General features: G+C 41.6%; 2 protein-coding genes and 1 non-coding gene across 3 annotated transcripts; 1 reads left to right on the forward strand and 2 right to left on the reverse strand.

Moving 5' to 3' along the window:
* The first annotated feature begins 13,776 nt into the window (after nucleotides 1–13,776).
* Nucleotides 13,777–13,881, forward strand: LOC132604815 (small nucleolar RNA R71). The gene has a single exon (XR_009568910.1). It is a non-coding gene; the product is annotated as a small nucleolar RNA R71 (small nucleolar RNA).
* A 1,491-nt stretch (nucleotides 13,882–15,372) lies between these two features.
* On the reverse strand, nucleotides 15,373–15,976 carry LOC132601474 (uncharacterized). The gene is made up of 2 exons (XM_060314555.1): nucleotides 15,466–15,976; nucleotides 15,373–15,395 (listed from the first exon to the last, which is right to left on the reverse strand). Exons 1-2 carry the CDS (start codon nucleotides 15,974–15,976, stop codon nucleotides 15,373–15,375), a joined length of 534 nt encoding a protein of 177 aa, XP_060170538.1.
* Nucleotides 15,977–21,274: 5,298 nt separating this feature from the next.
* LOC132601475 (uncharacterized) lies at nucleotides 21,275–22,387 on the reverse strand. Its single transcript, XM_060314557.1, has one exon. It carries the CDS (start codon nucleotides 22,385–22,387, stop codon nucleotides 21,275–21,277), a length of 1,113 nt encoding a protein of 370 aa, XP_060170540.1.
* Between the last annotated feature and the right edge of the window lie 268 nt (nucleotides 22,388–22,655).

Genomic DNA, 22,655 nt, shown 5'->3' on the forward strand with positions numbered 1-22,655 from the left:
AACTTTTGGAAGTCTTTCCAAGAGGGTCTAAGGACCCAAGTGAACCTTAGTACGACATTTCACCCGCAGACTGATGGACAAGCCAAGCGTACCATTCAGACTCTTGAAGATATGTTACGGGCATGTATGATAGATTTTGGAGGAAATTGGGATGATCATTTGCCACTCATTGAATTTGCTTACAATAACAGTTATCATTCTAGCATTCAAATGGCACCGTATGAAGCTTTATATGGGCGAAAGTGTAGATCCCCAATCGGGTGGTTTGAAACAGGAGAGGCTAAATTGATACGGCCAGATTTGGTCCAACAAGCTGTAGAGAAAGTTAAGCTCATACAAGATCGGTTGTTAGCAGCCCAAAGTCCTATGCGGATAATCATCGAAGAGACTTGGAGTTCAAAGTGAAAGACTGGGTATTCTTGAAAGTGTTGCCTATGAAGGGTGTAATGAGATTTGGCAAAAAGGGGAAGCTTAGTCCCCGATACATTGGGCCTTATGCGATTGTACGAAAAGTGGGCAAGGTAGCCTATGAATTAGATCTACCTCCGGATTTGGAGTCAGTCCATCCAGTTTTCCATGTCTCGATGCTTCGGAAGTGTGTAGGAGATCCTACTAAGATCGCGCCAATAAGTGATGTACATGTGACAGAAAAGTTATCTTATGAAGAGATACCCATTGCCATAATAGATAGGCAAGTACGGAGGCTTAGAAACAAAGAAGTGGCCTCAGTTAAGGTTCTATGGAGAAGCAGCAAACGAGAGGAAATGACATGGGAAGCGGAAGAAAGTATGTGATCCAGATACCCACAGTTATTTCAGCCCGTGGAAGAAATCCAAGATGAGACGTCAAGATTTTAAGGTATGTATGTTTTCCTTTTACGCTTTTTGGGTCGTGCGTGGCCAAATTTGTATGCTGTTGTGTTGTGGCCCAGTGAGGCATCAATATTATAGGTTGTTGTGACAGGATGGTTGTGCCATATTATAGGGGAAACTCTGGTGAAATTTTTATAGGATTCCAGAAGACTTTAACATTCGAGGACGAATGTTCTTAAGGGGGGAGAATGTTACACCTCGAAAAATCTTCCTTTGTTGCGCAATGAATGAACTAGTGAGGAGTACGAGTATCCGATGTTTTCCTGAGTAAGAAATAACATTTGACGACCCTAAGTAAGATTCCGAAGGAAATTGCAATAAGAGATAGGTTATGCTCCATAATGAATAATTATAGGTTTTGGAAATGTGAAAAGTTGCAAGTTTGCATTCTGGCCAGTTGGTCATAAAATGAAATACGGACCGTAAAGTGGTATACGGTCCGTAAACTGCCATGTCGTATTTTGGCTTCCAAAACATCAACTTTCTGCCAAATGAGCAAATGGTTAAATACGACCCAAAATATGGACCGTAAAGTGGTTTACGGCCCGTAAACTGCGTTCGTAAATCACCACATCTCAGTGTGAGTTTCTGGTTCTGATATGATTAAATACGACCACGAAGGACGGTCCGTAAACTGGAATACGGACCGTAAACCAAGTTTACGACCACTGTGCACTTCAAATCAGATTTTTAAGTCATTAAATAAGGGGACCAAGGCTTATTTCATTTCACTTCTACATCACACCCTTTCTCTCTAGAACATCTCTCTACATATATTCCACAAGAATTCAAGGATGTTTGGTGATCAACAACATAAATCAAGGGGATCAAGTGTAAGAAAACCATCAAGATCTTCCAAGGTCAAGAAATCCAAATGGAGATAAACTAGGGTTTTGCTCAAAGTGGAGTATTATCAACTAAAGCTTGTTCCTACAACATTTAAGGTAAGATTCATGATATTTATATAATGTTTAAGGTAGTTAAGAGTTGAAATACTTGGATTGTAGAAGAGTATAGAAAAATGAGTCATGAATATGGAATTGTGTCATTTTGAGAAATAGTACGAATTGAGCTATGGGTCTTGATGTATTGTGATGTAAATACGATATAAATGATGTTGTGAACATGAGATGAACAATGTATGTAAATGGACGTCGTGTGTGTTATGGCCATGGTTATGGATGAATTGAATGTAAGTCTAGAAATATGGATAATGTGAATGAGTAATGGCTATTGTTATGGCATCGTGAATTTATTATTAATGTTTGGGAGTTGAGATACGTTATGGAGGAGATGCTGTCCGATTTTCTCTAGCTTTAGTCATATATTCTAGCTATGGATTCTAATGATAGTATGACTTCAATGAAGGTAGAAACCCTTGCATTGGAAGAGAACGCGCAAGTGTAGAATAGTGCAACGGAAAGGTATGTAACGCTAACCCTTCTTTCATGAGGCATGGTTCTTTGGCCAATCATCTAAATCTTCTACGAGCTTATGATGTTCTCCAAATGCTTCTACCTTCAAAGCTACTAAGCTTATGATTCTCGATATGCTACGATTGTAATAAATTCCTCGTATGATGAATAGGCCTATTAAGGCAAATGTGACGAATGACGATAATAGTGATAATGATATCGATGACGATAATAATGACAATGATGATAATGATGTTAATAGAAATGATGCTTATGAGCTAGTATATGTATGACTATTATGGAACCCCGAGCTTATGAGGCCGGGCACGATATGTAAATAAGTATGTATACGATTACATAACGCGCGCACACAACCTTGCAGATGGTACAGATAACTCTGACGCCTTGGTAGGGCCAGGTAGATGTAACCCTGAAGCCTTGGTAAGGCCATGTATGAGTAACCTTGAGCCTTGGTTGGCCAAGTATGTATGAAACACCGATCCTACGTGGTCGGGTATGCTATGTAAATGCAATGTATATGATATGATTATGTATATGACGTGAATATGAATATGATATGACTATGTATGTGAATGTGAATAAGGGCATGAATATGAATCCGAGTACAAATATGGTACGAGTACTATTATGGAATACGGATAATGATGTATGTACACAAATACGTATTAGCAACGGAAAGTTCCTATGAAAGACCTGTAAGTGCATATGACGATGATATTTCCATCTCCCATTCTATGCTATTTCTTGTGTTGCTATTTATGCTTCTATATTGATATTGATCATGCTTTACATACTCAGTACATTCTTCGTACTGACGTCCTTTTGTTTGTGGACGCTGCGTCATGCCCGCAGGTGCACAGGGAGACAGGCTTGATCCATAGCTGCTTTCTTAGAGATTACATAGCAGAGCTTCATTTCATTCGGGGCCATAGCTTTTGGGGTACTTATTCTTTTGTGTACATAATTATGGGCATAGCGGGGTCCTGTCCCCCTCATGTGATATGTTAAACTCTTCTTAGAGGCTCGTAGTCACGTGTATATGGTTAGATATGTCCGGCCTTGTCGGCCTATATTTTGTATATCTTTTGATAACCTCATCGGCTTATGTACATTGATGTGGCATAGATGTCAATGATGATTTAAAGATGTTGCCGTCCATTGGGACTAGCGTGATTGAAGAAAGGAAATGTATGTATAATCGTATGGCTCACCTAGATGTAAGTATATGTGTAAGCCAAGGGTGCCTGGGTGGGCTAGCACCGGGTGCTCGTCGCGGCCCTCTAGACGGGTCGTGACACCTACTCAGGTAGATAATCAGCTTACGATTGACCGGGCAATCCTACTGGCTTTCATCATGTGTCGGTATGTAGTGGATATAGGGAAGTTAATAGCAGATGAGATTCGTACACGGGTGACCCAGCTTGGGCAGTCTTTGGTTTTCCCGTGCTTGATTACTGGTCTTCGTTTGAAGGAAGAGGTTCAGAATTTCTCCTACTAGGACCATAAACTTGAGGCGAAGCACTTCTATAACTTAACCAAAAGCAAGGATAAGGATGATAAAGTTGCATTATTGGCAGCCCGAGGTGATGTGGCGGCACCGGAACATATGTAATATGATTCTGACCAGAATGAGGAAGAGGGCACTACACTAGAGGAGACCCATGACGGTCTTGAGAGTACCTCCATGACAACACCAGCTCCCACAGATGTCCCCGAGTCCTCTTCGAGTCCAACCTCTTCAACAAACCCTGAGACTACTACTGAGCCTGCTACTAGGGCTGCCCTGCTTGCTTCTAGGGTCACCCCCACATCTACATCACTTCCTGGGGGTGTCATTATTCCATTTAATAGGAAAAACTTCCACAACTCCTATGTAAAGACGGACAGAACTGATAGACAGATTGCTAGTTTATTGGAACGAGTAATAGCACGGGGAGACCAAAAGGAGATAGAGCCGCTATAGCAGTCCCTCACCCAATCAGACCATCAAATTCACTCCAAAATTGATAGTATTGTGAGAAGAGCCCTCAAGTCAGAGAAGTTGTCATCGGCAACTGAGATGAAGACGGTGAATAACGATATTGCGCAATTGAAGGACGAAGTCCTTGCACTTCAGGTGAAGGAGGGGGGAGTGTTTACAGACCCTCGTCAACCTGCTATGCCGATAGATTTGACATCATTGGTGCCATTGGTGTGCCTGACAAGAGAGGAGCCCTCAGCTCAAGATAGAGGTAAGAGGCCGAGATCGGGGGATGATAGTGAGGGGTTGGACCCAAGTGAGTTAGAGGAACGTCAGATGAAGAGAGCCACACAGCAGTCCCTTGTTGACTACCATTTAACGGAGGCATTGAGAAGCATAGCTCCCCCTATTGAGCAGACGGTACCGAGCATTATGGTAGCTGAGGAGGCCATGACTACTGTCCTCGCGGAGGACCCATTCCCACAGAGTCAGTCAGAGCCTCTTAGCAGCACTACTTATCCAGTACCCGCCAATACCGATGCGGTGGGTGCACAACAGGATGAACACAGCACCTAGAGCGCCTCAGGTAGTCCTAACCATTTTTTTTATACTCACATTGATACACTGGGGCAGTGAATAATGTTTTAGTTGGGGGTGGGACTGTTTGATTTCATTGCAATGTATACATGTGTTTAGGAACCCCTTCAGATTTTTTTTGCTTCCAAGGGGGTGTTATTTATGTTGAAACTAGCATGTATAGATTGTGTAGATAAGATAGAATAGCTATGATTTAGATGGTAGTGGTTAATGAACTGAAGGATTTGCATGTTGATTTTGAAAAAGTTTGATGAAAAAATGACTCCTCTCCGAAAAATGATGTAGATATTCGGGATATTTTGTCTATTGACATGCATGCTTCTGTTTATGACAGTCGGAATATTGGGGTATTATGTGTGTCGAATGTTTCTTGGGCGGTAATTAAAGTGATCCTTATGCCATTGTGCATGTGAGTGCATTAGTTTCGTTCATATTCTGCTTTTGCAATCTAGAACTTGCCTGGTTTTCATGCTTGAATGCTTAGGATAGTTTGGTTATGAAGTGATCGTAGGCTTTCTTTGGAATTCAGTCACTATTGACTTATAAGCCTTACACTGTGATATAAATAATCCCTAGTTTCCCCTTTTGAGACTTTGACCTTTTTCTTGACTAACAATTAACAAACCCGTACCTGTTTTAAATGAATCCATATTTGCACCCGTTTCCTCCTTGACACTATTAGAGAGAAGAGGCGAAATGCCTAAGGTGGGGGTGACAGAAGTGTGAAGAAGAGGCTAAAAGCCTAATTTAGGGGTGGCGTGAGTTATCTAGTCATGATTCGATGTGGGTATTAGAAATAAAAAAATATAATATTGTAAAAAAAAAATAGAAAAAGTGCGGCGTAAAAAGAAGTAGTTTTGTTAATAGCAACCCACATCGAGGTCGAACAAGTGAAAACAAAGGGAGAAGAATGAGAGGCGAAGCAAAGTAAAAGAAAAGTGTAGTGTTCAAGGAGGGTGAGTCACTAATTCCTAAATGATTATCCTATTCGCCACTAAGCCTACATTACAAGCCAAGAACAAGTCCTTGTGTGATCACGGCTGAATCGTCCAAAGTTAAGGCATTGAAATTAAGGGCAAGCATATGGTATGTGCATTTGTAGTGTGTGAACATCTTTATGAGTGTGAGTGTTTCTTCTCTTTTTCATCTTCGTCCCAATTCTTTGTATATATGTGTGTGGGACATTCTTTGGTCTGTGTGAGGGCCTGAAGGTTGAGCAACATTGAAGACTTACCCAACAGTAGCATTTATGCATGCATCAGTAGTTCCAATAACTTGCTGTCATTTATGGAAGATTCATTGTTAGTCATGACTTGTTTTGGGATCATACATCTGGTTTGAACTATTTTAAAATGAGACGATCAGTAAAGGAAAATAATGCATGCTGGTAGTTCTTAGCCAAAACAAATTGTAGACATTGTTATTATGTTTGTATCTATGTTAGTTGAGCCGTTTGTGTTATGTAACTTGCATGAGGACAAGCAAAGACTTTAAGTTGGGGGTGTTGATGTGTCGCGAAAGTCCGACACATTTGATGCTCTTTGACAACGAGTTTTACTTGTTTTCCAAGCAAGTTTGGGTCTTTTTGTTATGATACAAGTATTTATGGACCGTATAATATTTACGGTCCCTATGTTGAGCCGTAGGGGGCAATTTTGTCAACTTGTTTTTCACAACTTAGCCAATTATAAATACCTGATGTAGTTTCTTGTAGGCTACAATTAACTAGATCTCAGTCCTAATTCCTTAGCATTGAATACTAATCCATTTTGAATTCTTTTTGGGATTACAAAAAATTGCAAGTATTTTCTCTTCAATTCCAATCAATCATTCGTAAGCATTATGATCTAAATTATTTATTATTGTTCTTCTTCTTCTATGAGTAGCTAAATTTCTTTATTGAGGTTGTGAACCCAAGAATGGGTGTTTTGTGATTGGGGATTATGATTGATATACGCATAATGGGTTGTTAGGGTTTATTTGTTCTTCGTTTTAATCATATAGTTAGTGGTTGCAAACATTAGCTAATACCATAAACTTTGGTCTATTTGGGAAAATAACTAGGATTGGGTAAGAACAAATAACAAGAACTCAAGGCTTTAAACCTTATTTAATAAATTCACTTCTGAATAAGAGGAATTTACTTGGCATAATTCACTCTTCTTCATGCATACTTTCTTATCTTTGGGAAAATTAAAAGAAATAATCTTTTTTATTGGAAAATAGTATAGATTCACATAGAGATTAAGTGAAGTATATCAAGATCAAAAACCATGATCGTACACTTTATCTGACGGTGAAAAATCCTTGTTCTTTTTACCCATATATTTACAACTCAATTACTAGTCACTCTAAATTAGTCCATAAACCAAAACTCTTATAAAACCTTTTTTATGGAATACAACAGGACCGCAAGATTAGTATAATACTCATTTAGTAAACTTTTCACACCATATTCCCTATGGGATTCGACCCCCTCCTTGTTGGGTTACTATATTTGACATCGTCCGCTTTACGCTAATAAAAGGTGTAATTTTAGCATATCAACCGTCACTTTCACGGATCGTGAAAATTTCACTGGCTGTGAAAGTGGCCGTGAAATCAGTCCAGTGGCTCCTCGCCACGACCTCTATTTCTCGGTGGCCAACCACCATTTTCATGGCCCATGAAATTATTCCCGGTCCGTGAATTCTTAAATACGGACCGTAAACTGAAATACGGTCCGTAAAGTACGATCGTAAATTGCTCATCTTCTTGGAGATTGTTCTGTCCCTTCGTGACATGCTTAAATACGGACTGTAAACTGAAATACGGTCCGTAAAGTATGACCGTGTTTCGCATCATAGACAGAGACATGTTCTGATTTCTTGATTTCGTTGCACATCTCGGTTTCACATTGTTTTGGGGATTAGGTTACGCAGACTTCACCCAACTTTCTACCAATTTGTCATAATTCCCTCAAGAGTCAAGCTATTGATGGGCAGACCAAAACTTCAAATTTTGAATTTTAAAGTATGGAATGCCCTCCAACCCATTTGGGGTTGATTAACAACCTCCCAAGAGAATTAAAAGAAATTAGCATATCTATCCCCTCACAAGATCATTAACCAAGGTAAGCAAACACTCAATTTCACAAAACCTACCCTAATCAATACTTACCATCAAGTTCAAACTCACTGCTTGAAAATAAGAGTAGATAATGTCAATCATGCCTTTTTGTTATGAACCAACAGATCACAATCAACAAGACTTGGAGAACACAACCAAATTTAACCCTAGGGCAGAGAGATTACAAATTTTAGTGAGAGTGGGTTTGTTTTTGGGTGTGAGTTGGGTATCTATAGGGTTTAGAAAGATGGAAGATGATGGTTTTATGGTGGGAATTCGTAGGGGTTTTAGAAGAAGGAGGAAAGTTGAAGAGGGAACGTTCAAGGAGGGTAGTTAATGGGGGTGAAAAACAGTTCTCTGCTCTTGATTTAAAAAGTTGCCCCCTTTTATGTTTAAATCGTGCCCCCTTTTTTTTCTTTTCTTTTTTTTTAAATTTTTTTTAAAATTCTAAATACGGTCCGTAAAGTGATTTACGACCCGTATTTAGAGATGTTGATATGGGCAGTACACTGTATTGTCTCATGATAGATAACGATCAGGTTTACGGATCGTATTGTGAAATACGGTCCGTCCTCCATGGTCGTAAACTGTCATGTTACATTACAGTGCTTACTGTTTTGCGACATTGTTAAATACGCCCTGTTTTACGAGCCGTATTGTGAAATACAGTCCGTAAACTGCAGGCGTATTTTGCAATGTTGCGAGACAGTTTCTTACTACTGAACTTACCTGCTATTTAGCAATATGTTCCTGCACCAAAACAACCATTACCCTATATGTAGTAAAAAACAACAAAAAATGAAATAAACATTACACTTGGGTTGCCTCCCAAGAAGCGCCTGATTTAACGTCGCGGCACGACAGTGGTGACCATTTACTCCTTATCTTGGTACACCAGATCATTGTTCGTTCCGAGGTGCTTTAACCTGTACCGATCAACAATCCTATCCTCCGAAACCATTCCATGATAGTGCTTCAATCTCTGCCCATTCACCTTAAATGTCCGAGTTCCATCTCCGGACTTTAACTCAATTGCTCCATGGGGTGAAACACCTACCACCTCAAACAGACCAGACCACCTTGATTTAAGCTTACCAGGCAGCAACTTCAACCAAGAGTTAAACATCAATACAAGGTCACCCTTGTAGAACTCTCGCTTCAGGATCTTCTTGTCATCGTATTGCTTCATCCTTTCTTTATAAAGTGTTGTACTCTTATATGCCTGGTACCGAAACTCATCCATCTCATTTAGTTGAAACAACCTGAGCTTGGTTGCTTCCTCCCAATCCATATTCAGTTTCTTCAGCGCCCACATAGCCTTGTGCTCAAGTTCAACCAGCAAGTGACAAGCTTTTCCGAATACAAGCTTGAAGGGTGAAGTTCCAATCGGAGTCTTGAAAGCAGTCTGATATGCCCATAGAGCATCATCGAGCTTGCGGGCCCAATCAGTTCTATTTGTATTCACTGTTTTTGCTAGAATACTCTTGATCTCCCTATTGGACACTTCAACCTGTCCATTTGTCTGAGGGTGATAAGGCGTTGCCACCCTATGTTTCCCACCATATTTCTCCATCAGTCCCGCGAAAACTCTATTACAAAAGTGGGATCCACCATCGCTGATTATAGCCCTCAGAGTATCAAAACGAGTAAATATGTTCTTCTTGAGGAACCCCATAACACTCTTGGCCTCATTATTAGGTAAAGCCACCGCTTCTACCCATTTTGACACATAGTCCACAGCAACCAAGATGTATTTCATGCCACCCGTACTCACAAAGGGTCCCATAAAGTCAATCCCCCAGACATCGAACACCTCTACCTCCATAACAAAATTCATAGGCATCTCTTGCCTTCTGCCGATATTTCCGTGCCTCTGACATTGATCACAGGACCGCACCAATAGATTAGCATTATGAAAAAAAGTCGGCCAGTAATAGCCGCACTCAAGTACCTTAGCTGCAGTCTGGTTTCCGCTATGATGACCCCCAACAGGAGAGTCATGGCACGCCTTTAGAATCGCCATCACTTCACTTTCCGAAACACAACGCCTAATGATGTTATCAGCGCATGTTCGGAACAAATAAGGCTCATCCCAATAGTACTGCCGAGCATCCCCCAAGAATTTCTTCTTTTGGTAGGCTTTGATATCTTCTGGAACTAGGCCTGTTACCAAATAATTGGCAATGTCAGCATACCACGGTGCCACCTCATTTGACACAGCCAACACCCTCTCATCTGGAAAAACATCATCTATATCAAGCTCATCAGAAGGTCTCCCATCCTCTTCAAGCCGAGAGAGATAGTCAGCAACCTGGTTTTCAGTACCGTTGCGGTCCTTCACCTCAAAATCAAACTCTTGCAGCAATAGCACCCATCTGATCAGTCGCGGCTTTGCTTCCTTCTTTGCCATGAGGTATCTCAAGGCTGCATGATCTGTGTAAACCACTACTTTGGACCCCAACAAGTAGGCCCAAAATTTCTCAAAAGCAAACACAACAGCAAGCAGCTCTTGATCCTTCACTGTGTAATTCATCTGAGCAGCATTCAGTGTTCTGCTTGCATAATAAATCGGGTGCATGATTTTATTGTGCCTCTGCCCAAGCACAGCACCTATTGCGAAACCACTAGCATCACACATCAGTTCAAATGGCAAGGACCAGTCAGGAGCAACAATAATAGGAGCAGTAGTGAGACGCTCTTTTAACTCCTCAAACGCCTTCTGGCACTAATCATCAAACACAAATTTAGCCTCTTTTTCAAGAAGCTTGCACATTGGATTGGCAATCTTGGAGAAATCTTTAACGAAGTGCCTGTAGAATCCAGTATGTCCCAAGAAACTTCGGACACCTTTGACTGAGATAGGTGGTGGAAGTTTTGCAATCACATCAATTTTTGCTTAATCGACCTCGATTCCCTTTTCAAAGACTTTGTGACGGAGGACGATTCCTTCATTCACCATAAAATGGCACTTCTCCCAATTTATTACCAGATTGGTCTCCTCACACCTTTTTAGCACGTGACCCAGATGGCCAAGACAATCTTCAAATGAATCACCCACCACGAAAAAGTCATCCATGAACACTTTCAAGAAATCATCTACCATGTTAGAGAAGATTGACATCATACACCTCTGAAAGTGGCTGGCGCATTACACAAACCAAAAGGCATCTGGCTGAATACAAATGTCCCATAAGGACAAGTAAAAGTGGTCTTCCCCTGATATTCCAAAGCAATGTTGATCTGATTGTAGCCCGAATAACCATCAAGGAAACAATAGTAGGAACGCCCTGCTAACCTATCAAGCATTTGATCAATGAAGGGCATAGGGAAGTGGTCCTTGCAAGTGGCTATGTTGAGCTTGCGATAGTCCATACAAACTCTCCATCCGGTGACAGTTCTGGTCGGGATCAACTCATTCTTTGCATTCGGCACAACAGTGATGCCGCCCTTGTTAGGAACACATTGGACTAGGTTCACCTATTTACTGTCCGCAATTGGGTGACCACGCTTGCATCCAGCCATTTGATGATCTCTTTCTTGACGACCTCTTGCATATTCTAGTTTAGTCGCCTCTAATGCTCTACACTCAGTTTGCAATCCTCCTCCAACTGGATTTTGTGCTCACAGATCCCAGATGGGATACCTCGAATGTCTACTATAGTCAAACCAATAGCACGCCTATACTCTCTCAACACCTCCAACAATTGCAAAATCTGCTCCTCAGTCAATAGGGCTGAAATAATCACCGGTAATGTATTGTCTGGACCTAGGAACTCATATTTCAGATGTGATGGGAGCTGCTTAAGCTCCAACTTAGGTGGCTCAATGATCGAAGGCTTTGCTGGAGGAGTTGTTCTATTTTCCAGATCAAGATTTAGCTTCTTTGGGTGGTATGAATATGAGCCCAACCCACCAAGTGAATTAACTGTCTCCACATAGCCTTCCATGTCTTCAGCATTGAAATTCATAAGAATACCAGCGAGAGCTTCACCCAAACTTTCTTCTTCCATATTGAACTCCACTGCTTCATCAACAACATCGAACGAATCAATTACCAAAATATTCTCGTAAGCACTTGGTGACTTCATCCCTTTGCTAGCCTGAAAAGTCACTTCCTCATTGTTGACTCGGAACTTGATCTCATTTTTTTTCGAATCCATCAGAGTCTTCCCTGTAGCAAGGAAAGGTCTCCCCAGAATGATAGGAATATCCCGATCAACAGCACAGTCAAGAATCACAAAATCAGCGGGCAACATAAAATCACCAACCCGCACAATTACATCATCAACCACCCCAACAGGTCTTTTGATCGACCTATCAGCCATCTGCAATCTCATAGTAGTCGGCCTTGGCATCCCCAAACCTGATTATTTATATATAGCAAGGGGCATCAAATTAATACTCACCCCATTATCACACAAAGTACGAGCAAAATCATGGTGCCCAATAGAACAGGAATGGTGAACGCCCCAGGATCTCCCTTTTTCTGAACAGTTGTAGTTGAAATGATGGAACTCACAGTGTGAATCAAACTCATAGTTTCATGCTGCACCGTTTTCTTCTTGGTCAGCAGATCCTTCAAAAATTTCGCAAAACCGGGCATCTCCTTTACAGCTTCCAAGAAGGGAAAATTCAGAGATAACTACTTCAACTGATCATAAAACTTCTCAAACTTAGCATCTTCCTTCCTCTTTACCAACCTCTGAGGAAAAGGAGGTTTAGATTTGAAAAGCTGCGTCAAAGGGCGGAGAGCCCCTTTTACAGCCTGCTTGCTTGTGTTTTCAGCTTCCTTCACCATCTCTTGAATATTCGCAGCCTTCTTGTTAGTAGGATTCTCATCAGCAATAATGGATGCTTCAGACTGCACCTCATCCTTTTCATCTATCTGCTCAAGATCAATCACCTTCTCAGCAGCCCCCTGGAGTGTTTTACCACTCCTAGTAGTGATGGCAAACACACGATCTACACCGCCTCCCCCATTCTTGGGATTTGGAATAGTGTCACTCGGAACTCCTCCCATTTTAGGAGGGTGTCGCTCTCTAGAAATATCCCTCATCTGCGACTCAAGCTTCTGAATAGCTGCTGTATGGGAACCCACTTTTTCTGTCAGCCCAGATAAAGTCCTTTTAGACTTAGATTGATTGGCCCGAATCTTCTCAAGCATTGCTTCAACCTTCGAACTACCTTGCTCTGTTGACTGCCCTTTCGGTGGTATATAAGGATTGGAACTCTTGTTCCCAAAATTGTTGCTGTTGTTGTAGCTCCCTTGGTTTGCACCACCATAATTATTGTTGTAGTTCCCAGAGTTATTGTAAGCACCTTGACCTTACTGAGGTCTCCATTTATTCTGAGCCACCTTGGTAATTCTGTCTTTGGTAGCCCCCTTGAGAGTTATTAACATAATTAGCATCTTCAACCTGCATAGGTGGCCCATCATGGAATGGTCCATCTTGAGCATGGTACATCCCTTTTGGAAAAACAGTATCATCCTCATAAATATTTACCTTCTTGATTTGGGATTCATCAAACTTTTTTGTTAGCAAGGAAATATGCAAGTTCTGTCAAAGTTTGTTGGGTGTCTTGATTCTCCTTCACTATATTCTGGATCATAGCACTACCATACGGTACCGCATCAGCATTGTTTGAGTGCCAAGCCTGATTATGAGTCGTCAGCTTGTTAAGTATGGTGGTCACTCGTCGAAAGGTCTTGTTCATGAAACAACCATCAGCTGCATTATTAGCTACTGACTGTGTCACTAGATCTAACCCTCGGTAGAACTTCTCCATTAATATATGTTCTGGAAAACCATGATTCAGGCTCTTCTCAAATACTCCTTGAATCTCTCCCAGGCTTCATATAGTTGTTCCCCCGGTCGCTGCTTAAATTCATATATCTTGTCACGAATTTCAGCCTTTTTGCTAGGGGGGTACCACTTTGTGAGAAAAGCAGCTACCATTTCTGCCCATGAAGTAATCGAATTTTGGGGCAGCTTCTCAAACCATGTTCTTGCCTCTCCAGCTAAGGAATATTTGAATAACCTCAACCGAATAGCATCTTGTGGAACGTTGTTCTGGATGTGATTAGCACACACATCCACAAAATTCTGCAAATGACGTTGAGGTTTATTTTCGGTAGAGTTCCGAAAGTATCCCTCAAGTTTCAACAGCTGGTATAGAGAGGAGTCAATTTTCACAGTAGTAGCTCCAACTTGAGGCTGAACAATAGCAGATGCCTAGTCCTCCTCTGGAACATGTTCAGTGAAAATATTCTCATCATCTGAATCATTCGCCTGATTGTTCAACCGATTCCCCTGGTTACCAGCACGTTTATTTTGCTGATTTTAATTTATGTTCACCTGTATTATTTTGCTGATTTTGATTTATGTTAACCTTTATATACTTATAATGGATCATTATATGAATGCACTTAATCTCTATGTGAATCTCTACTATTTCCCAATAAATAAAGACTATGTCTTTCTATGATTTTCCCAAATATAAGAAAGTAACCATGAAGAACGATTAATCATGCCAAGTAAATTCTTCTTATTCCTAAGTGAATTTATTAAACAAAGTTTAAAGCTTTGAGTCCTTGTTAGTTATTCTTACCAACCCTAATTATTTTCCCAAATAAATCAAGGTTTATGGCTTTAATCAATGTTTGCAACCATTAATTATGAATGAAGAATTAAGAATAACTAAACCCTAATAATCCATTATGCGTATATCAATAACAAACCCAATCACAAAACACCCATCATTGGGTTCACAACCCTAGTAAGGGAATTTAGCTACTCATGACAAAGAACAAGAAATAAGAAATTGAAGAATTCATAATTTCTTGCTTTGGAAGAAAAGAGGAATTGATAATACTTGAATTGATGTTTGAACCTTCAAAAACTAGAGAGTATTTTATTTTTTAAGTCAAGAGACAAGAATATAATAACTGATCACTATTAAAAACCCTACAATGACTATTTATAGGTTTTGAAAAAATAAAAGTTACATATTTGCACTTTGATCCCGTCGATACGAAATACGGCCCGTAAATCAGTTTACGACCAAGTCGTCCTTCCAGTTGTGAGCAACTTCCATCTTTTGAAATACGGACCGTAAAGTGGTTTACGGACCGTAAACTGTCCGGTCGTCTTTCAACTTGCAAAACTCAGACTTTCTGCCAAATGCTCGAATGGTTAAATACGTGTTGAAATACGGACCGTAAATTAAAATACGGACCCTAAACTAAAATACGGTCCGTAAACTGAGTTCGTAAATCACCATGTTCTCAGCCTGCCTTTCTGTTCTGCTATTCTTTAATACCACCTTGGAATACGGCCCGTATTTTAGAATACAGACCGTAAACTAAGTTTACACCCTCTTCTGTAATTCCAACTGTTTTTCATTCCAAATCTGCTCCGTTTCCTGAAAAACAAGTAAAACTTATAGCAGAAAAGCATCAATTTGTGGCGTAAAATCACGCCACATCATTTACCATCCATTTCTGCCAAAATCAATGCTCCTCCTGAAAGCACTCGATTAACCACGTATGGACCTTGCCAATTTGGTGCAAATTTCTCTTTAGCTTCGTCCTGATAAGGAAATATTCGCTTTAAAACCAATTGCCTTGGTTCGAATTTCCTAGGCCTTACTCTTTTGTTAAATGCCTTGGACATCCTATTCTGATAAAGCTGACTGTGACAGACAGCGTCTATCCTTTTCTCATCAATAAGCAACAACTGTTCGTGTCTACTACGTATCCATTCTGCATCATCCAAACCAACGTCTTGGATAATCCTAAGAGGAGGTATCTCTACTTCTGCAGGTATCACAGCTTCGGAACCATAGACCAGCATATAGGGAATTCCTCCTGTGGATGTTCTAGCAGTGGTATGGTAACCAAGGAAAGCATATGGCAACTTTTCATGCCACTGCCTGTGACTGTCTGTTATCTTCCTTAATCTCTTCTTGATGTTCTTATTTGCTGCCTCGACTGCTCCATTCATCTGTGGTCGATAAGCTGTGGAATTTCGGTGGGCTATCCTAAACTTTTCACAAGTCTCTCTCATAAGATTACTATTGAGATTGGCTGCATTATCTGTGATAATTGACTCTAGGATCCCAAATCGGCAAACTATATTGTTGCGAACAAAATCTGCTACCACCTTCTTTGTTACTGCCTTGTACGTTGAAGCTTCGACCCATTTAGTGAATTAATCGATAGCCACCAGGATGAAGCGATATCCATTTGATGCAGGGGGTTTGATAGGTCCAATCACATCTATGCCCCAAGCGACGAACGGCCAAGGGGAGCCCATTACATTAAGCTCATTTGGGGGAACTCGAATGAAATCTCCGTGAACCTGACATTGATGGCATTTTTGTACATAGCGAATGCTGTCTCTTTCCATAGTCATCCAAAAGTATCCCGCTCGCTGAATCTTCTTTGCCAAAGTGAATCCGTTCATATAAGGTCCACATGTTCCTGCGTGTACTTCTTCTAACAACCTTGTCGCCTCTGTGGCATCCACACATCTTAGCAATCCCAGATCTGAGGTCCTCTTATATAGGATTTCTCCGTTAAAGAAGAAGTGATTTGCCATTCTCCTTAAGGTCCGCTTCTATTTGTTAGTTGCATTTTCCGAATATTCTCTTGTCTCGAGCAACTTCTTAATGTCGTAGTACCATGGCTGGCCATTCAATTCCTCATCGACATAAAAACAATATGTTTGCTGATCGTGTATTTCTACCTTGATAGGGTCGATGTAATTCTTGCCCGGATGTTGGATCATTGATGACAATGTCGCAAGGGCATCAGCAAACTCATTTTGGATTCGAGGCACATGCTTGAAGTCAATCTCTATGAACTGCTTGCACAATTCCTTCACACAATGTAAGTATGGAAGAATTTTGACATTCTTGGTGGTCCATTCTCCTAGTACCTGATGAACTAATAGGTCAGAATCGCCTATTACCAAAAGTTCTTTGATGTTCATATCAACTGTCATCCTAAGCCCGAGGATGCAAGCTTCGTATTCCACCATATTGTTCATGCAGGGAAATCTGATCTTTGCCGATATAGGGTATTGCTGACCTGTCTCGGAAACCAAAACTGCTCCTATTCCGACTCCTTTGAAATTTGACGCTCCGTCAAAGAACATCCTCCATCCTGAATAAGGCTCTGAAATATCTTCCCCTGCGAACAGTACTTCCTCATCAGGAAAATAGGTTGTAAGCGGCTTGTATTCATTGTCTACAGGGTTCTCTGCAAGGTGATCTGCCAAAGCCTGTCCCTTGATGGCCTTCTGAGTTATGTACACGATGTCAAACTCACTTAACAAGATCTACCATTTCGCTAATTTCCCGGTGGGCATCGGCTTTTGAAAGATATATTTGAGTGGATCCATCCTTGAGATCAGGTACGTGGTGTACGCAGATAAGTAGTGCCTCAACTTTTGTACGATCCAAGTCAAAGCACAGCATGTGCGTTCCAACAAAGTGTACCTTGCCTCGTACGGTGTGAATTTCGTGCTTAGGTAGTAAATGGATTGCTCCTTTTTCCCCGTCTCATCGTGTTGTCCCAACACACATCCAAATGCACCATCCAATACGGACAGGTACAGCAATAGAGGTTTTTCCCGGTTCTGGCGGGACCAACACGGGTGGACTGGACAAGTACTCTTTGATTCTGTCAAAGGCCTTCTGACACTCTTCTGTCCATTTTGTGGTAGCATCTTTCTTCAGCAGCTTAAATATGGGTTCACAAATCACCGTCGACAATGCGATGAATCGACTAATGTAATTGAGCCTTCCGAGGAAACTCATTACATCTTTCCTGCTCTTCGGGGGAGGCAAGTCTTGGATTGCCTTGATTTTTGAAGGATCGAACTCTATACCTTTTCTGCTAACAATGAATCCCAATAATTTCCCAGCAGGAACTCCAAACGTACATTTTGCTGGATTCAACTTCATGTTGTACCTCGGCAATCATTCAAAGAACTTCCTTAGGTCAGCAAAATGATCTGAACTCCTTCGAGATTTGATAATGACATCATCCACGTAGACTTCGATCTCCTTATGAATCATATCATGGAACAAAGTAGTCAGGGCCCTCATGTAGGTCGCACCAGCATTCTTGAGGCCAAATGGCATTACTCTGTAGCAGTACACTCCCCATGGAATGGTAAACGCTGTCTTTTATGCATCATCCTCATGCATCAAAATCTGATGATATCCTGCAAAGCAATCGACAAATGATTGCAACTCATGTTTTGCACAGTTATCGATGAGTATGTGGATGTTTGGAAGGGGGAAGTCATCCTTAGGACTAGATTTGTTGAGATCCCGATAATCCACACATATCCTGATTTTTCCGTCCTTCTTTAGAATGGGCACAATGTTGGTCAACCAGGAAGGGTAGTTTGTAACCCTTACGACATTCGCTTCAATCTTCTTAGTGACTTCCTCTTTGATCGTTAAACTTAAATCGGGCTTGAACTTCCTTGGCTTTTGCTTGATCGGTGGGCGGGCGGGATCAGTTGGTAGCCTATGAGAGACGATGTCAGTGCTCAGCCTGGGCATGTCGTCGTAGGACCAAGTAAATACGTCGACATACTACTTAGGCAATTCCAACAATTCTTGCTTCCGTTCAGCTTCTAAATGTATGCTGATCCGGGTTTCTTTCACTGTCTCGTCGTCTCCTAAGTTAACTATCTCAGTTTTCTCCAAGATCGATTTCTTTTGATTCTCGAGTTTCTCGATCTCTTGCGGAAGATTCTCAGGCATCGTGCTTTCATCGTATTCCTCGTAATCTTGTTCGTCGTTTGCACTTTGCTCAACGGTTTCGTTACATGTCATAATCATAGAATGAATATTTTTACTAGTTTGAGTGCTGAAAAACAAAAAGCGAGCATAAGTAAGATAAGATATTTTAGTAGAAAAATAGAAATGCATTTTCATTAAAGAAGCATTCAATGCTTTTAAAGAAAGAGGTAGATGACAAAAGAGCATAGGCATGATTCAAGCCTCAATTGATCATGCTATTTTGAAAACAAACTACAATTCCACACTACCAAGACTCCCGGCGAACCAAGGATGGGCTGACAGTCCAATTCTACAAGATCTCTCTGGGTTCGACATCACGAGTAGTCGGTGTCTCGGTATTTGCTTCAGTCTCCCCACACCACTTCTCGATCATTGTCACGAACAGATTCTCCATTCCTTCTATGATATCTTCATCGACCTGTGGCACAATCATCTGACCCTAGACAGGAACTTGCTCTGGCACAAAGATTCTCTTGACGCCGCTAGTTTCTTCAAACATAGGATCATACCCGAGCCCAAAAGTACCCTTATGTTGTTTTAGTTGGATTGGTTCAGTTATGCCATCAGATTTTAGGCCTAACTCGGACTTTGGCTGGTAGCCGTACTTCAACTTCTCTGACGCTACCATCTTTGCCGCGCTCGACATCTTCATTTCATCAAATCCTACCATCTCACCTATTTTTATAGCTTGCATGATTTCCACAGCATGAAAGGTAGCCCCATCTAATTCTCGCATTTTCTTAATCACCGGGATAGAGCATTCAGAATAGACGGGGTGACTGAGTTCCCCCTGAACTACGATTTGCTCCCAACCCTAGTCGAATTTCAAACACTGATGCAAAATGGAAGGAACGGCTCCAGCCATTTGGACCCATGGCCTTCTTAACAACAAGTTATAAGTTGACGATATATCCATCACTTGGAAAAGGACTGGGAACTCCACGGGCCCGATCTGCAAATGTAAACATATTTCTCCAGTAACACTCCTTTGTGTCCCGTCAAAAGGTCGGACCTTCATTCGGCTTTCTTTTATTTCTCCCATATCCCTCTTCAAATTTTTTAAGGTGTTGAGAGGGCAAATGTTACACCCGGAACCTCCATCAACAAGTACCCTGGATACAAACTTATCTCCGCACCTCACGGTGATATGAAGTGCTTTGTTGTGTTCTATTCCTTCTGGTGGGAGCTCATCATCGCGAAAATAAATCTTATTTGCTTCAACCATCTATCTAATTGTTGTGGCCAGTGTTTCACTCGTCGTCTCATTCGATATGCTTATTCCACTCAACTCCTTAACTAAAGTATCCCTGTGGGCTTCAGAACTCATCAACAAGGACGTGATCGATATTTGGGCGGGTGTCTTCTTCAACTATTCCTCGACTGATAATCTTTGGTTTGCATCTTCTTCCAGAATTCTGCTGCCTCGGCATCAGTAATGTTTCTCCTTTGATGGTGCTCTTTGCTTGAACTTCCTCTGTTTAAATCCTCCGGGACATAACATCTCCCTGACCTTGTCATTCTATGGGTGACTGCAGTTTCCATCATCTTAGCCTTCCCTTTTGATTGATAGTCCCATGGGACTGCCCTAGAATCATAATCGTGCTTTTTTGCGTCAACAATGGTCACCACGGACCTTGGTTGGTATGTCTGGACAATTACTGGCACCCTCAACTATACTGTGATGATGGGAGCAGTTGGGGATGTTACGACAAATGCCTCTATGTTTCCAACGGGAACAATGGTTCTCTCCAAGTCATATTCCTCATCAGATGATATCATATTCACTCCCCGGTTTTCATGATTTGGTAGCGGGTTGTTGTTCACATTCGGGGGTCCTGCAGTGCATTGAATTTCTCCACTCCTGATCAAAGCTTCGACCTGGTTTTTCAAACCAAAGCATTCCTCGGTGTCATGTCCCTGAATTCCCGAGTGATATGCGCAACATTTGTTCCCATCAAAGTTTCAAGGAATTGGGTCCGGAATTCTTCCTCCGATTGGTTGCAACAATCCTGTTGTTCTCAATCTTTCAAATAACTCGGCTAAAGGTTCGGCTATGGGGGTGTAGGTTCAAGTATTTCTGCCTTTGGGAGTTGGGCGAGGTCTTGGGGCATATGGTGGTCTATTTTGGTGGACGGGTGTTTGGATAGGGGTGTAAGGTCTTGGAGGGTTTTGGTAAGTGGGGGCATGTGGTGGGTTGTAATGTGGTTGGGCATTATAAGCTGGGTATGGGACATAAGGGGCATGAGCAAATATTTGGGGGTTCGTGGCGTATCGGCGAGATGACTCTCCTTGCCGGTAGTAAGGCGTGATATTGGATATGTCCTCCTTCTTCTTCTTAATTCCGCTGATGGAACCTGACTGTATGGCTTTACTTGCGGCTTGTAGCGTAGCCATTGATTGAATTTTTCCAGACTTGATTCCTTCTTCCAAAAAGTCTCCCATTTTGACCAAATCCGCGAACTTTTGGCCCATTGATCCCATCATCTTTTCAAAGTAGATGCCTTCCTGAGCTCGAATGAAGTACTTGCTGAGCTCGCTTTCGTCCAATGGGGCATAACTCGAGTAGCCTCAATTCTCCAACGTCTTGCGTAATCCTGGAATGATTCAGTCGCCTTCTTTTGTATGTTGCTTAAAGAAAACCTGTCTGGTGTGATCTCAGTGTTGAATCCGAAGCGATTCATGAAATTCCCAGCCATATCCTGCCAGTCGCTCCATTTGCGAGGATCTTGGCGAGTATACCAAGTGAGCGCCTTTCCTGACAAACTTCTAATAAACAATTTCATCCTCAATTTCTCGTTCCTTCCTACTCCTACTAACTTGTCGCAGTAGGCCCTCAAATGTGCATGAGGATCACCTGTCCCATCAAAAATATCAAACTTAGGAGGTTTGTACCGTACTGGCATGCCAATATCCGGGTGTATGCATAGATCATCATAATCCAAACTCTCACTTCCCCGAGTGACTCGCGTGTTCCTCATTTCTTTCCTTAGACTGTGCAGCTGGTTAATAATTGATTTGTCTTCTCCTATCTTGGCATCTCTCTCCATTTCTGCATATTGATCCACCTCGAACGGGACCCTGACTGTGACAGGAGCGGTAAAGGTTGGAGCCCCAGCTGCATATACCGGTGGCACATATTGCTCGCGGGAAGTATCAACGTGTGCCCTTGGTATGTGCTGCACGGTGGGGTAAGTAGGTGCAGTAGTGGTTTGGGTTGATGTTAGGTTTTGTGAAGTATGGGTGTGGTCGGGGACGTAAGGGGTTTGTTTATGCATATTTGGTACATTGGCGGGAGTGACCGGAGGTAGCTTGGAAAAGGAAAGGGGTATTGGAGGTGGACGTGTAGATGGAGGGAAGTGTTCTGGAACCGGCGAATCCAAAGATTGAAAGTGAGGTGAATTTGGGAAAGCAGTCACAGTGAGATGGGTCAGGTCCCGAACTTTACACAGCTCTCCTCTTAGTTCATCAAGTTGTAGCTTTAGCAAAGCGATCTCTTCTTCATCGCTCAGATTAATCCTCCCTATCGATCTTTCTGGATTTTCATTTGTTATGGAAAGGTTAGCAGTTGGGTTGACTTCGTTAGTGATAGTCATTTATCCCTTACACCTCAAATTGTTGTGTGACTCGGCCAGTTTGAAGATCAATACAAATCAACCTATGTTGGGGGGATAAAACTAAAATAAAAACAATTGGAAAACAAAAGTTAGTTCAGAAAGCTTTAGAAAGAGTATAGTAACACATATGATCATATAATTACGTCAAGTCGACGTGCAAAAAAGCGTGTCCTAATTGTGGAGCCTCTTTTTTTTTTTGCCAGTGGTAAGCCTACGTTACACACAAGTTGATGATGATGATCCTTTT

This window comes from Lycium barbarum, chromosome 7 (assembly GCF_019175385.1).
Source record: "Lycium barbarum isolate Lr01 chromosome 7, ASM1917538v2, whole genome shotgun sequence".
Lineage (NCBI taxonomy): Eukaryota > Viridiplantae > Streptophyta > Magnoliopsida > Solanales > Solanaceae > Lycium > Lycium barbarum.

What these genes read in the sequence shown, in the direction of transcription:
- LOC132601474 (XM_060314555.1), bottom strand. Translation starts at nt 15,976, where the DNA reads ATGAATGGAGCAGTCGAGGCAGCAAATAAGAACATCAAGAAGAGATTA. An exon ending in GATTTTGGCAGAAATGGATG is followed by an intron (nt 15,396 to 15,465) that starts GTAAATGATGTG and finishes CTTGTTTTTCAG; the next exon opens with GAAACGGAGCAGATTTGGAA.
- LOC132601475 (XM_060314557.1), bottom strand. Translation starts at nt 22,387, where the DNA reads ATGACTATCACTAACGAAGTCAACCCAACTGCTAACCTTTCCATAACA.